Genomic DNA, 15,112 nt, shown 5'->3' with positions numbered 1-15,112 from the left:
ACCATCACATCCGGCCAATTTTTAAATTTGTTGTAGAGACAGGGCGCCACTAAGTTGCCCAGGCTGGTCTCAAATTCCTGGCCTCAATTGATCCACCCACCTTGGCTGGGTGTGGTCTTTTTATTATCTTCTTCTGGAACTCCAATTAGACATTCTATCCTCATGGCTTTTATTTTTTATTTATTTTTTGAGTGGAGTTTTGCTCCTGTTGCCCAGGTTGGAGTGCAAAGGCACGATCTTAGCTCATTGCAACCTCAGCCTCCCAGGTTCAAGTGATTCTCCTGCCCCAGCCTCCTAAGTAGCTGGGATTACAGGCGCCTACCATCACGCCTGGCTAATTTTTTGTATTTTTAGTAGAGACGGGGTTTTGCCATGTTGGCCAGGCTGGTCTAGAACTCCTGACCTCAGGTGATCCACCTGCCTCGGCCTCCCAAAATGTTGGGATTACAGGCGTGAGCCACCGTGCCTGGCCCTATCCTTGTATCTTATCCAATATATTCCAATTCATAACACTGGGGAAAAAATGAAAAAAAACTGTACTGCATAGAAATGGTTTTCTTATTTTTCTTTTCCATAGAGTCCATGTCTTCCCTGTCCCTATATATACTTAACCCAATTTCTGGTATCCAGGACATATTTATTTATAGCAGAGGCAGGGTCTCACTCTGTTGCCTAGGCTGGAGTGCAGTGGCACAATCATAGCTCACTGTGGCCTCCAAATCCTGGGCTCAAGCGATCCTCCTGCCTCAGCCTCCCGAGTAGCTGGGACTACAGGTGCGTGACATCACGCCTGTCTAATTTTTTTTAAAAATTTTATTTTGTAGAGACAGGGTCTCACTATGTTGCCTAGGCTGATATTGAACTCCTGGCCTCAAGAGATCCTCCTGCCTCGGCCTCCCAAAGTGCAGAGATTACAGGTGTGAGCCACCATGCTCGGCACTACATCTTTAGTAAATGAATGAACACAGTGTTATTTCCATTTTGGGTATTACCTGCCCACCTAGATAAAAATCCTCAGAGACAGGGGAGCTGCCTATACTTCTTTGATATTGCCTAGTGTAATGATGACAACATAGTAGATTCTCAGCTAACAGCCAGTGAATTAAATATAGCTGGAAAGTCCTTCAGGAGGTTTTTCCTTTTTAAATTTTTTTTTTTAATTTTTAAAGAGACAGGGTCTCATTTTGTTGCCTAGGCCTGTCTCAAACTTCTGGGATCAAGTGATCCTATTTTTTTTTTTTTTTTTTTTGAGATAGATCTCACTCTTATGCCCAGGCTGGAGTGCAATGGCATGATCTCGGTGCACTGCAACCTCCACCTCCTGGGTTCAAGCAATTCTCTTGACTCCACCTCCCAGTACCTGGGATTATAGGCATGCACCACTATGCTGGGTTGATTTTTGTATTTTTAGTAGAGACAGGGTTTCACCCTGTTGGCCAGGCTGGTCTCTAGCTCTTGACCTCAAGTGATCTGCCCACCTCAGCCTCCCAAAGTGCTGGGATTACAGGCATGAGCCATCCCGTCTAGCCTCAAGTGATCCTCCTGACTCAGCCTCCCAAAGTGCTGGGATTACACGCATAAATCACTGCACCCGGCCAGATTTTCCAATTTTAACAATCTCTTTCTAGAATCAAGTTCTAAGTGCAGAAAGAACTAGCTCAGAACATCACCGATTCCCTGGCCATTCACCAGCATGCACACCCAGAAAAATAACAATGCTCCTCAATGATACTACTCCAAGTACCTCGCCGATGGCCTTGATCTTGCTCAGGCAGTTCCTCATGGCTGTGCTGTTGGCATTCTCAAGGCTTCCCTCTTCCTCCAGGGAGGCCAGGTAGGCGAGGGTTTCCCTGCCATACTGCTTACAGGCCTCGGTCAGTGCTGGAGATACAAGGCAATAGACACTTTTTTTTTGAGATGGAGTCTCGCTCTTGTTGCCCAGGCTGGAGTGCAGTGGCGCCATCTCGGCTCACTGCAAACTCCACCTCCTGAGTTCAAGCGATTCTCCTGCCTCGGCCTCCCAAGTAGCTGGGATTACGGGTGCGCCACCATGCCCGGCTAATTTTTGTATTTTTAGTAGAGACGGGGTTTCGCCATGTTGGCCAGGTTGGTCTCGAACTCCTGACCTCAGGTGATCTGCCCACCTCGTCCTCCCAAAGTGTTACGGCGATTACAGGCGTGAACCATTGCATCTGGCCCATCGTTTTTGTATCTTTAGTAGAGATGGGGTTTTGCCATGTTGGCCAGGCTGTTCTTGAACTCCCGACCTCAAGTGATCTGCCCGCCTCAGCCTCCCAAAGTGCTGGAGTTACAGGCATGAGCCACTGCGCCCGGCCCAACAGAGACTTTTAAAGGCCCCCTGCTCCCCTGGTCCATGAACAGCCCCTCATGCCCCGGTACTCACAGTCGGCAGGCTCAGGTGGGGCTCTGAGGCAGGTGGTGGCACCATGAGCAATGGCGTCGCTGGTCAAGTGGGCCAGCAGGGTTATGGAATGGAGAAGTCCACTGATGTCTGCCAGGATTGGAAAGAGAAGTTTCTCAGGTCTGGTTGATGGTGACACTTTCATACCCTCTCCTCCCGTTTTATGAGTTGCCTACATGCCTTTCTTGTATGAGTTGCCTACATGCCTTTCTTGATGCAGAGGGACCTGTCACTATCCCCGCATTCAGGTGCTTCTGAACCCTGTCTGGCCATCACTAGCCGACAGAGACTGTCCTTGGCCATTCTTACCTTCTGGGCAGGCCAGATACTGGCTCCAGCTTTTCTCCAGTTGCTCAATGCAGCTGGAAATGGATGTGACCGTGGAGAGGAGGTGATCTGTGAGAGGGAACACAGGGCAAGGTCAGAGCAAGTTCTCATAGCTGGCTTCATCCTCGTTAATTAAGCACTGAATGGAGGAGCTTATCTAGTGGGTAAGCTTCCTGCCTAGACGTGAAGTTCATGAGTAATCACCTCTTGATTCAGACCATAGTTTTTTCTTTAGAGAAACAGAATTGTCTGCTCCTGGTGGGTGTTTTATCAGTGTGACCCACTGTCTAAAGCAGTGGCTATCACACCTGGGGGCTTTAGAAAATACTACTGCTGGGCCTGGCGTGGTGTCTCATGCCTGTAATTCCAGCACTTTGAGAGGCCAAGGTGGGAGTTCAGAAGTTTGGGACCATCCTGGGCAATAGAGTGAGACCTCGTCTCTACCAAAAATTAAAAAATTAGCCAAGGCCAGGCATGGTGGCTCATGCCTGTAATCCCAGCACTTTGGGAGGCCAAGGTGGGTGGATAGCCTGAGCCCAGGTCTTCAAGACCAGTCTGAGCAACAAACCGAAACCAAAAATTAGCTGGGCGTGGTGTTGCATGCCTGTAGTCCCAGCTACTTGGGAGAATGAGTGGGGAGGATTGTGTGAGCCCAGGAAGCAGAGGTTGCAGTGAGCCACGGCACTGCACTGTAGCCTGAGCAACAGAGTAAGACCCTATCTCAAAAAGGGTTGGGGGGGGGGAAGAAAATACTAAAATACTAGTGTATAGGCACTAATGCATAGAGTTTCCACATGTAACTGATCTAGGATGGGAGCCTGGGCACCCCTAAGGTAATGCTGACATGCTGCTGGGCTGAGAGCCCCTGAGCTAAGTCTCACATGAGATTCTACATCAACAGAGTCTCAGGCTGTAAGGACCTGGCCCCTGCCAGCTGGACAATTGCAAGTGTACCTGCAGACCCAGCGCAGCTGATGAGAGGAGGTTCTTCAAGCTGGTTCAGGGCGTCTTGTATCACCTGCTCCGCAGCCTTCCTGGACCCCACCAGAAGCATTTTTCGTTGGTCTTTGGCAAGCTGGCACATAGATTCCTAAAAATGGTCCAGGGAAGTGAGAGTCTGCCCTAGACTCCATAATGAACCTGAGCAGGATGACCTGGCTGGGGCTCTTAGCATCTTAGCTCAAGTCATGGCCAATGAGGTCCAAGCCAGTAAGCCTGAGACAGAGAAAGGCGCTTTAACTGTGTGCACAGGATGTGCGGCTGCCCACGATGTGCGGCTGCCCACAGAGGCTGTGGGGATGGATCACTGCGCCCGCTTCTCATGGCTGGGAGGAGATGCCAAACTTCTCTTCTCATACAAAAAAGACAGCAGTTTGCTTTCCCTCATGGACTCTGCAGGCAATGCAGGGCCTGCTGGCATTACACCTACAGAATGTCTGCACAACCAGGCCAAGGCCCCAAACCCCTTCTCAGCAGCCCCGGGGTCCTCCCAGCCTCCGTGCATGCGCAGAGGCCCTCGGTGGGAATTCACAGGTGCTCGCTCGTGTCCGTGTCCGTGACTTGCCTCTGTGCTGGCCAGTTTGAGCTGAGTGTCCTGCAGTTCTTTCCGAAGAGCAGATAATTCCTCCTCCCTATGAGCTGCGCCACTCACCAGGCTGTCCCGCTCCTTCTCTAGCTCGGCGAACTGGGCTGCCCAGTTTGCTTCTGACTGCAAAGGTGACCACAAGGAAAGAGGGAGACGCTGGTTGAGTTAAACAGTCCCTACTTCCCAGAGGTCCAACCCACCACCGGGTTGCAAGGACTGGGAAGGTGATGGCTCTTTAACCTGCCACTCTGATTCCCTCCCGGGGACACACTGATTGCAGTGGGGGCTGACTTGGCCAGGCCAAGGACGGTGGATGACAGCAACGCCAAAGCCAGGGGTGGGGCAAGAAAGGAGGCCGGGCATGAAGGCTCATGTCTGTAATCCCAGCACTTTAGGAGGCTGAGGTGGGAGGATCACTTGAGCCCTGCAGTTCGAGACCAGCCTGGGCAACATAGTGAAACCCCGTCTCTACCAAAGAAAATCAAAAACTAGCCAGGTGTAGGGGTATGTGCCTGTAGTCCCAGTTACTCGGGGGGCTAAGTGGGGAGGATCACCTGAGCCCAGGGAGGTGGAGGCTGCAGTGAGCTGCGATCGCACCACTGCATTCCAACCTGAGTGACAGAAGAAGACTCTATCTCCAAAAAAAAAAAAAAAAAGGAGGTATTTACCTGGGCAGAAGTTTCCAGGCTGCCTTGCAGAACCTGAAGCTCCCGTTGGCTTGTGGCAAGTTCCTGCTTCAAGCTCTCTAGAACTTCCAGCTGTTCTTGAGTCTGAAAGAGAAGAAAAACAGACGGACTCTGATCTGGGTGGCAGTGACAAAGAATATAAAAATGTAAAAATGTCCCAAGCGATCAACAAGAGATCTGTAAACTCTACTGTATGTAAGTTACACCCCCCAAAAAAAGTGCAGGGTGTGGGAGGAGGAGGCAAGACCCCAGAGTGTACTGAAAATGTGGAATGTCAAGGAAGGATTTTTTATTATTTATTTATTTATTTATTTATTTTTGAGATGGAGTCTCGCTGTTGTTGCCCAGGCTGGAGTGCAGTGGTGCAGTCTCAGCTCACTGCAACCTCCACCTCCAAGGTTCAAGAGATTCTCGTGCCTCAGCCTCCCAAGCAGCTGGGACTACGGGCACATGCCATCACACCTGGCTAACTTTTGTATTTTTAGTAGAGATGGGGTTTCACCATATTGGCCAGGCTGGTCTGGAACTCCTGACTTGGTGATCCGCACCCCCCCCCCCAGCCTCCCAAAGTCCTGGGATTACTGCCGTCTCAAAAAACAAACAAAAACAAAAAAACAAAAAAACGCTCATCCCTCTCTCTCTGCTACCCATGTGTTTTCCTTTCCTCAAACTCTCCACCAGCCTCATCCTTGGAAAGCCTTTGCTGATTAACCCCAGGCAACTTGGGTCCTTCCATTACTTCGTGTATGCACCGGTGACGGTGTTTTGCTGTTCTGTGTGGCCACCATGGTGTGCTCCCTGCTGTGTGATGCCAACCGACCCACAGAACTGCCCTTGGAGCAGAAGGCCACAAAGCCCCCGCCACCAACTCAACAGCCCCCTCCCTCATTTCCCGAGTGCTCCTCGTCCCACTCACCTTCCGCTGGCTCTGGTCACTGATGCGCTCCAACGAATCCTCCAGCTCTTTTTTCTCTCGTTCCAAATCTACCTGGGCTTGTCTGGCCATGGACACCTGTTTGGTCACCTCTGCATTCTGCAAAAGAAGAACAGTGTCTTGAACCAGGAGATCCCAGGCTTAGAGGACATCCTCCTGCTAGGACAATCATACTCAGGCTGTGCGCGCCCTAGAGTCAGACACAGGAATCACTTTCCTACCCACAGCCGGAACAGAGCCATCACCTTCAGATGCTTGATGCTCAAATATTTACAAAATAATAAAGAAGGTGGGTGACCTACATGGGATTGGCACCCAGGACACAGCCCAAGACACAGAGGCAAGGAAGCCTGAAAAGGTGTGGTTCCCGAGATGACGGCAATGCCTTAGAGATCAATGTAGGGGTTGCTGGCCCCGGGGAAGCCACAGGCCTGAGCCGCTCTCTCCCTAGAGGTGCAGGGCCTGCAGGATGGTGACAGGGGCTGAGGGTCTTACCTTCCGCAGCAGGTCAGCGTGGTTCTGAACCAGCTCGCTGTACTTCTCCTTTAGCTTGCTATATCGCTGTTCATTGGCTTGAGCTTTCCCTGTATTGTAAAGGACCAAGGTGAGGAGTCTAACCTAGCAGGGACCCTTGCCTTCCTTGCAATGAGCCAAGGTCCCTAGAAGGTCCTCCTTGTTTTGTTTTGAGACAGTCTTGCTCTGTCACCCAGGCTGGGGTGCAGTGGCACAATCACTGCTCACTGCAGCCTCGACCTCCTTGGGCTCAAGTCATCCTCCCACCCCAGTCTCCTGAGTAGCTGGGTTCATGGGCACACGCCACCACACCCGGCTAATTTTTGTAGAGACAGGGTCTCACTATGTTTTCCAGGCTGGTTTCAAACTCCTGGGCTCAGGTGATCCTCCCACCTCAGTGGGATTATAGGCATGAGCCACTGTGCCCGGCCAAAGATCTTCCTTTGATTTAGGAATGCATATATGCTTTTCTCCCTTGAAAGTCCTACTTACACAAACTTCTCCAGGAAGTCATCTTTAAAAAGAATTCAACTAGTTAAAAATCAAGCCAGGGGCCAAGCGAGGTGGCTCACGCCTATAATCCCAGCACTTTGGGAGGCCAAGGTGGGTGGATCACCTGAGGTCAGGAGTTCAAGACCAGCCTGACCAACATGGTGAAACCCCATCTCTACTATAAATACAAAAATCAGCTGGACATGGTGGTGTGTGCCTGTAATCCCAGCTACTCGGGAGGCTGAGGCAGGACAATCGCTTAAACCTGGGAGGTAGAGGTTGCAGTGAGCCCAGATCACACCACTGCATTCCAGCCTGGGCAACAGAGTGAGACTCCACCTCAAAAAAATAAAACAAATAAATAATCAAGCCAGGGATTCATGCCTCTTCAGCACTTACATACATGGCATTTATTCTATGGGGGCTTTCAGCTTTTTAAAAAATTTATTTGAAATTTTTTAGAGACAAGGCTCTCTGTTGCAGAGGCCGGAGTGCAGTGGTGCAATCAGCTCACTGCAGCCTTGAATTCCTGGGCTCAAGCGATCCTCCTGTCTCAGCCTCAAGAGTAGCCGGGACTACAGGCACGTGCCACCATGCCCGGCTAATCTTTTTTATTTTTTCTAGAGATGGGGTCTTGCTATGTTGCCCGGGTTGGTCTTGAACTCCTGGCCTCAAGCAATCCTTCCATCCTGGCCTCCCAGAGTGCTAGGATTACAGGCATGTGCCACTGTGCCCTCAGCTTTTATGTCAATTTCTTTGTTAGGACCTCAATCCTCTCTCCTTCTCCCTTAGTATCCACTGCCCAGGGCAAGCACTTCAGTGCTGTCTTCTGTATTTCCCATCTCTGTGCTCAGCGGTGCCTCACACACAGCTTTGTGCCTGCAGGACTCAAACCCGCCCTCTGGACTGAGGCTAAGAGCTGTCATTCCTAGCTGTTTCTAGAAAGACAGTCTGGGTCTCCCCCACCCAGCCTCTGTGCCGCATCCTGAGTCCAGCTGGGCTCTGCTGCCCGCGCCTGCCCCCGGGGCCCGCCCCCGCCCCCACCCACCGCTCACTTTCTATCTCAGACAGGCTCCGCTGAGCCTTCTCGGTGTCCTCCCGCTGCCTCCTGAGCTCGTCCAGTTCTGCCCGCAGGAATTCACAGTCGTCGGCCGCCTGCTGCCGCAGGTGCTGCTGCTCGGCCAGCTCTGCTTCCAGCTCGCTGACGTGGCCCTTCAGCTGCAGCACAACCCGCTGGCTCTGTGGGGGGACTCCAGTCATGAGGCCAACCGCCCACTGCCACGGGTCACGGGCATGGGCCGGAGAAGCGGGTCCTACCATGCTTCCAAGTAAATACCCGATTCCCCTAAGTCAACTCTCCACGTCCCAGGAGGGTTGGACCATCTGGTCATTAGGAGCCCCTCAATCAACAACAATAACAGGGGATGATGGCCGGGGAATTGTGGTCCTCTTTAGAGTGGCTGGGGGTAGCAGTGGCTGTCCCTGTGGGTAAAGTCACCTGACCAGCCACTGTGAGGGGCGGTTGTTAATATAACACCAACATTGCTCACAGCTGTCTCTTCTCTTTTTTTTTTGGCGGTTGGGGGAGGGGAGGGACAGGGTATCACTATCACCTAGACTGGAGTGCAGTGAGGTGATTATGGCTCACTGCAGCCTCAACCTCCTGGGCTCAAGAGATCCTCTAGCTTCAGCCTCCCAAGTAGCTGGCATTACAGGTATGCACCACCATGCCCAGCTAATTTTTAAAAAGTTTTTTGTAGAGATGGGGTCTTGCTATGTTGCCCAAGCTAGTCTTGAACTGCTGGCTCAAGTGATCCTTCTGCCTGAGCCTTCCAAAGTGCTGGGGTTACAGGCGTGAGCCACTGTGCCCGGCAAACCAATCTCTCCTTATCGCCATGTGAGAAGGTCTGGTCTTGTTTTCCACAGCTTCTCAGCCTCGTGGGGACCAAGGTCATCTCTGGGTATCAATCACATGGATACTGTGCCTGGCCTAAATGCTGTCCTCATGGCATGTAAAATGGAAATGCATTATGACAGAGAACACGGGAAGACCTGGTTCTTTTGGATTTAGCATTTCTACCAGTTTTTATTTGGTTTTAGAGACACAGGTCTCGCTATGTTGCCCAGGCTGGATTCAAAACTCCTGGGCTTGAGTGATCCTCCTACCTCAGCCTCCTGAGTAGCTGGGATCACAGGTGCGCACCACCATGCCTGGCTTGTTTCTACTAATTAACCTACCCTAAGGATGTGGTCCAAAAACTGTCTAGCTGATGCAATTTTTTTTTTTTTTTTTTTGAGACAGAGTCTTGTTCTATCGCCCAGGCTGGAGTGCAGTGACACGATCTCAGTTCACTGCAACCTCTGCCTCCCAAGTTCAAGCAATTCTCATGCCTCAGCTTCCCGAGTAGCTGGGATTACAGGTGCCTGCCAACACACCCGGCTAATTATTGCATTTTTATTGGAGACGGGGGTTTCACCCTGTTGCCCAGGCTGGTCTCGAACTCCCGACCTCAGGTAATCCTCCTGCCTTGGCCTCCCAAAGTGCTAGGATTACAGGTGTGAGCCACTGTGCCTGGCCAGTGTGATGCAAATTTAACATTCAAATCTACCGTGTTTTGGTGAAGCGCAAAGGCAGAGCAGATCCAAGTTATACCTCAGTCTTCATGTTTTCTAGCTGTGCCTTCAATCCACTGATCTCTCTGTATAGTCGCTCAATTAAGTGGTCCCTGGGAAGAGAAGGGGAATGAGTTTGCTTCCATAGTGCTTCTATCCCTCTGTTTTTAATTGTGAGCTCAGGGGAGGAAATTAAAAGCTGGTATTAATTTGGGGACAATTCTTTGTAATGCCATAAATTATACTCTAAATGTTACCAGATACTAATCTAATACTCATAAATCCATGGTTATTGATTTTCTTCTGAGATTAAAGGGGCCAATATTTGAGGGTCAAGACATTCCTTTTTTGTGTGTGTTTTCGGTTTTGTTTTAGAGACAGTCTGGCTTTGTCGCCCAGGCTGAAGTGTAGTGGCACGATCATAGCTCACTGCAGCCTTGATATCCCAGGCTCAAATGATCTTCCCACTTCAGCCTCCTGAGTTACTGGGACTACAGGTGTGTACCACCTGCCCAGCTAATTTTTTTACTTTTATTTAATAAAGATGGGATCTTGCTATGTTGCCCAAGCTTGGTCTTAAACTTCTGGCCTTAAAAAATCCTCCTGCCTCATCCTTCCCACATGTTGGGATTACAGGCATGAGCCATTGCCCCCAACCCTTCAAGATGTTCTGTATCTAAGAAGCCCCAGTATCATTAAGAATTCCTCTTTGGTTAGTGTTTTGAGGCAGACCATGGCTTAACTTAGCTCCTGAACCATCTGCTTGAACCCAGCTTGGACTCACTTCTCATCCTTGTTCACACCATTTTGACTGTTGAAATTGAAGGGATCACTGCTGAATGAACTGCCAAAGATGTCATCAAACTTGTTGTCAAATAAATTCTGTGGTTGACCAAAAAGGAGTGAGAATAAGTCAGAGAGCCAGAGAATTCTGTGTGTGGGTCAGTTGAGTGATATGGGAGAATGCCCCCTTTCTCGAATTAAACGGTTCAGACCTGTTTAATTTTTTAAATTTTTTCGAGACAGGTTCTCGCTCTACTGCCCAGGCTAGAGTACAGTGGTGCAATCATAGCTCACTGCAGCCTCCAACTCCTGGCTCAAGTGATCCTCCTGTTTCAGCCTCCTGAGTAGCTGGAAGTATAGGTGTGTGCCACCATACCTGGATAATTTTTTATTTTAATTTTATGTATTTATATTTTTAGGGCCTGGTTCTTGTTCTCTTGCCTAGGCTGGAGTGCAGTGGCATGATAACAGCTCACTGTAGCCTTGGCCTCCCAGGCTCAAGTGATCCTCCCATCTCAGCTTCCCACATAGCTGGGACCACAGGTATGTGCCACCACATCTGGCTAATTTTGTAAAGATGGGGCCTTACTATGTTGCCCAGGCTGGTCTTGAACTGGCCTCAAGCAGTCTTCCCACCTTGGCCTTGCAAAGTGTTGGGATTACAGCTGTGAGCCACTGCACCCATTTATGACCCTTCTGGGAGCCACAGAGCAGGATGCTCAGCCTAGGTTGGTGCTAGGTGAATGAAGAGAAGCCTGAACCTGGTTAGAGTCAATGGGCTTTGGCCAGGGTCTCCCCCAGCCTCTCCCCTGTACTTGCAGGTGAGAGGAAAGGCCAAGTTTCTCTCCCAAGTGGTCCTCACCTGCTGAGAGGCATCCATGTCCATGAGGTCATCCTTCTCTAGGACTGGCTCGCTGTCGGGGGATGAGGCCTCTGCAGGGATCACCACCACAGGGCTGATATGTTCTGACAGGGCTGAGGCTCGCAGGAAGTTGGGTGGGTTCTGAAGACGGAGACACATCCTCAAATAGTGCTTGCTTGCCAGGCCCCGCCGGCCCTTAAGAGGGTACTTGGGGCCTCTGCAGTGCCGAGGGTGTGTGGTTGGGCATGCTTACCTCAGGCAGCTGGGGGATCTGAATGAGCCGCTTGAAGTACTGCAGGTTGCTGGAGCGGTAGAACAGATCTTTCAACCTAGGGGTGGAGAAGGACCTGAGGGCTGCTGGGTGTCTTCATCAGCCCCATGTAGGGGACAGAGCAGCCACCTGGCTTTCCTGCCCCCTCCCCAGCCCAAAGGCACAGGCTGTCAAGGAGATAAACTCCATGGTGCTGGGATTCAATGATGATGCTGCAGAGGAGGATTATTTAAAGCTGGTCCTCAGTGACCTGCTGGTGAGGAAAGAGTAATTCATGCTACAAATCCTTTGGAAGAGTAGATGATCAAAAAGCTAATTTCTTCATTGCTGTAGAACACATGTTGTTATTTTGCAGATTTAACTTCCGAGGAGTGTTTGGTTTAGAGTAACATTAAAAGAAATTGACTTTCTCTGAGGATAAGCCAACTAACCATAGGAAAAGGGAAGGGAATTTTACTACAAAGGTAGCTCTCTTCTTTCATTACTTCTCTTTGTTTTTGGACTATTTGTTCTCTCCACAATTAAGATTATAAGTTCCTGGGAAGTGGGGACTGAGCTCCGCTGAGCTGTTTCCCATAATGCCAGGGACAGGGCAGCCGTTCAATAAACACTTGGAGAATTACAATCGTTTGGTACTATGTCCTAATCTTGGGTGGATATGCACATGAAGAAACCAATATTTTTTTTCTCTCTCTCTTTTTGTAGAGGCAGGGTCTTGCTCTGTCACCCAGGCTAGAGTGCAGTGGTGCAATCAGAGCTCATTGCAGCCTTGAATTCCTGGGCTCAAGCAGTCTTCTGCCTCAGCCTCCTGAGTAGCTAGAACTACAGGGATGCACCACCATGCCTGGCTAATTTTTAATTTTTTGGTAGAAATAGGCTCTTGCTGTGTTGCCCAGGCTGGTCTCAAACTCCTGGCTTCAAGCAATCCTACTGCCTTGGCCTCCCAAAGTGCTGGGATTACAGGCATGAGCCACCACATCTGGCAAAATCAACATCTTTTTCTCATTCTCAAATCTCTATTTTGAATCTAAACACTGAAGACCAAGAAACCTGAGAGGATCCAGACTTACATATTCTTCATTTTTATTTTGTTTATTTATTTTTTGAGATGGAGTGTCGCTCTTATTGCCCAGGCTGGAGTGCAATGGCGCGATCTTGGCTCACTGCAAGCTCCACCTTCCAGGTTCAAGGGATTCTCCTGCCTCAGCCTGCTGAGTTGCTGGGATTACAAGCATGTGCCATCATGCCTGGGTAATTTTGTATTTTTAGTAGAGATGGGGTTTCTCCATGTTGGTCAGGCTGGTTTCGAACTCCCGACCTCAGGTGATCCGCCCGTCTCGGCCTCCCAAAATGTTGGGGTTATAGGCGTGAGCCAATGTGCCCTGCCTATTTGTAAATATTTTTTTGAGATTGGGTCTTAGTCTGTCGCCCAGGCTGGAGTATAGTGGCAAAATCATAGCTCACTGCAGCCTTGACCTCCCTGGGCCCAAGGGATCCTCTCACCTCAGCCTCCAAGTAGCTGGGAGTACAGGTGTGTGCCACCACACCTGGCTAATTTTTTTGTGTTTTTGATAAAGATGGGGTCTCTCTATGTTGTCCAGGCTGGTCTCAAACTCCTGGGCTCAAGCCATCTACCCACCTTGGCCTTCCAAAGTGCTGGGATTATAGGCGAGAGCCACCATGCTTGGCCTATTTTAATTTTTTTAGAGACAAGGTCTTGCTGTGTCACCCAGGCTGAAGTGCAGTGGAATGATCAAGGCTTGCTGCAATCTCAACCTCCTGGGCTCAAGCGATCCTCCCACCTCAGCGTCCTCAGTAGCTGGAGTTAACTACATCTATTCTGAGATGAAAGGGGTACATGGGCCTTAAATCCTTTGGCCTGCAACAATGAACTTTCTCCAGCTTAGTCCAATAAACAAAACCCCCAGGGTCTCGTTACAGCCTGTCAGATCCCAAGACTTAGGCCTGTCTCTGTCTCTGTGACATCACTGCTGCTTCCCCTGAATTCAAGGACAGTGAGGTCTCAGACAGCAGCCGTGTCTGTGTGGAACAGCAAAGTGGCTACTCAGGGGAGATGTTTTTATAAGCTAGAAGCAAATGAAAGGAAATGAAATCACCTGACCACACATCCCCATCTTGCTGGTTTGGAGCCAACAGTAATAGGCTCAACTGCTTTCACAAGCTACCGGAATTTGACATTCCAGGAAATCAGCCTCAGGGCCTGTCTCCTTGGACTAAAGAAGCCATTCATCACAGAATATGTACTCGGCTTCTCAAATGGAACAGGGGTACCAGGAGGTGGGTACAACCACACACTTGTCCTTCGCTTGCTCCTGGGGAACCAGGCAGAGAAGCTGAAACTTGGCATTTGGGAGTTATGGTCAAGGGTGAGGAAATTAACAGGAAAAACAAGAGAGTGCACTTTTACACAGCTAAGTCAGGAGGCCCTTCTCAGCCCCCTCTGTCCTCCCAACTCTCACTCTATTATCCTTCCCTTTTGCCTGGTTTCACCTCCCCTCCCCTCCTTTCCTTCTTTTTTTTTGGATGGAGTCTTGCTCTGTTGCCCAAGCTGTAGTGCAGTGGCATGATCTCAGCTCACTGCAACCTCTGCCACCTGAGTTCAAGCAATTCTACTGCCTCAGCCTCCTGAGTAGCTGGGATTACAGGGCTAATTTTTGTATTTACAGTAGAGACAGGGTTTCATCATGTTAGCCAGGCTGCTCTCAAACTCCTGACCTCAAGCGATCCACTTGCTTCGGCCTCCCAAAGTGCTGGGATTACAGGTGTGAGCCACTGCACCCAGCCTAAGTAAAGATCTTTTGTTTTTGTTTTTGTTTTGAGATGGAATCTCATTCTGACGCCCAGGCCTGAGTGCAGTGATGTGATCTTGGCTCACTGCAACCTCTACCTCCTGGGTTCAAGTGATTCTTCTGCCTCAGCCTCCCGAGTAGCTGGGATTACAGGTGTGCACCACCATGCCCTGCTAATTTTTTAGTAGAGACGGGGTTTCACCATGTTGGCCAGGCTGGTCTTGAACTCCTGACCTCAAGTGATCTGCCCACTTCGGCCTCCCAAAGTGCTGGGATTACAGGCATGAGCCACTGCACCCGGCTGGTGTTAGCAACTTTTATTGAGGCGGCAGTGCACAGCCAGCAGCGGAGGTCCTGTTCCTTGCAGCGCAGGGCTACCCCATACGCAGTAAGCCCAGAATAGCAGCTGTTACATGTATACCCACTTTTAATTATATGTAAATTAAGGGGCAGATTATGCAGAAATTTCTAGAAAAAAGTGGTAAATTCCGGATTGTCAGGTTATTGCCATGGAAAGGGGCGCTAACTTCCGGATGTTGCCATAGCAATGGTAAACTGTCACTGCACACTGGTGGGTGTGTCTTATGCAGAGGTGCTTCTGCCCTTTCCCTGTTTTACTTGTCCTTAATTTGGTCCGAAGCCCAAGCCCTGCCTCCAGAGTCCAGTCTCCCATCCCACCTCAGAAGCAGGTCATATTTGTAGGGTATCAACCAAACCTGCTAGTGGATTGGACATGGGGGATGAGGAAAATGGTGACTTCCAGATCTCTGGCCTAAATGGATGATGGCAGTATTTGTTGAGATAGAAAAGAATG

At 50.0% G+C, this 15,112-nt stretch overlaps 1 protein-coding gene across 5 annotated transcripts in view; it reads right to left on the bottom strand.

Annotated features, from left to right (window-relative positions):
* The window catches only part of HIP1 (huntingtin interacting protein 1), a 204,995-nt gene that overhangs the window by 18,440 nt on the left and 171,443 nt on the right, over positions 1–15,112 (bottom strand). For all 5 annotated transcript variants that reach the window (XM_063813768.1, NM_001428067.1, XM_054655850.2 and 2 more), the window contains 13 exon segments: positions 11,471–11,546; positions 11,218–11,358; positions 10,357–10,454; positions 9,613–9,685; positions 8,015–8,198; positions 6,450–6,538; positions 5,937–6,053; positions 5,003–5,104; positions 4,314–4,457; positions 3,704–3,839; positions 2,732–2,818; positions 2,405–2,512; positions 1,745–1,881 (listed from right to left, as the gene is read on the bottom strand). In XM_063813768.1, the coding sequence (XP_063669838.1) occupies positions 1,745–1,881; positions 2,405–2,512; positions 2,732–2,818; positions 3,704–3,839; positions 4,314–4,457; positions 5,003–5,104; positions 5,937–6,053; positions 6,450–6,538; positions 8,015–8,198; positions 9,613–9,685; positions 10,357–10,454; positions 11,218–11,358; positions 11,471–11,546 (1,492 nt within the window).

This window comes from Pan troglodytes, chromosome 6 (assembly GCF_028858775.2).
Source record: "Pan troglodytes isolate AG18354 chromosome 6, NHGRI_mPanTro3-v2.0_pri, whole genome shotgun sequence".
NCBI classification, from domain to species: Eukaryota; Metazoa; Chordata; class Mammalia; order Primates; family Hominidae; genus Pan; species Pan troglodytes.
Note: the sequence above shows the minus strand (reverse complement) of the source record. Positions and strands in the feature narration are given on the sequence as shown.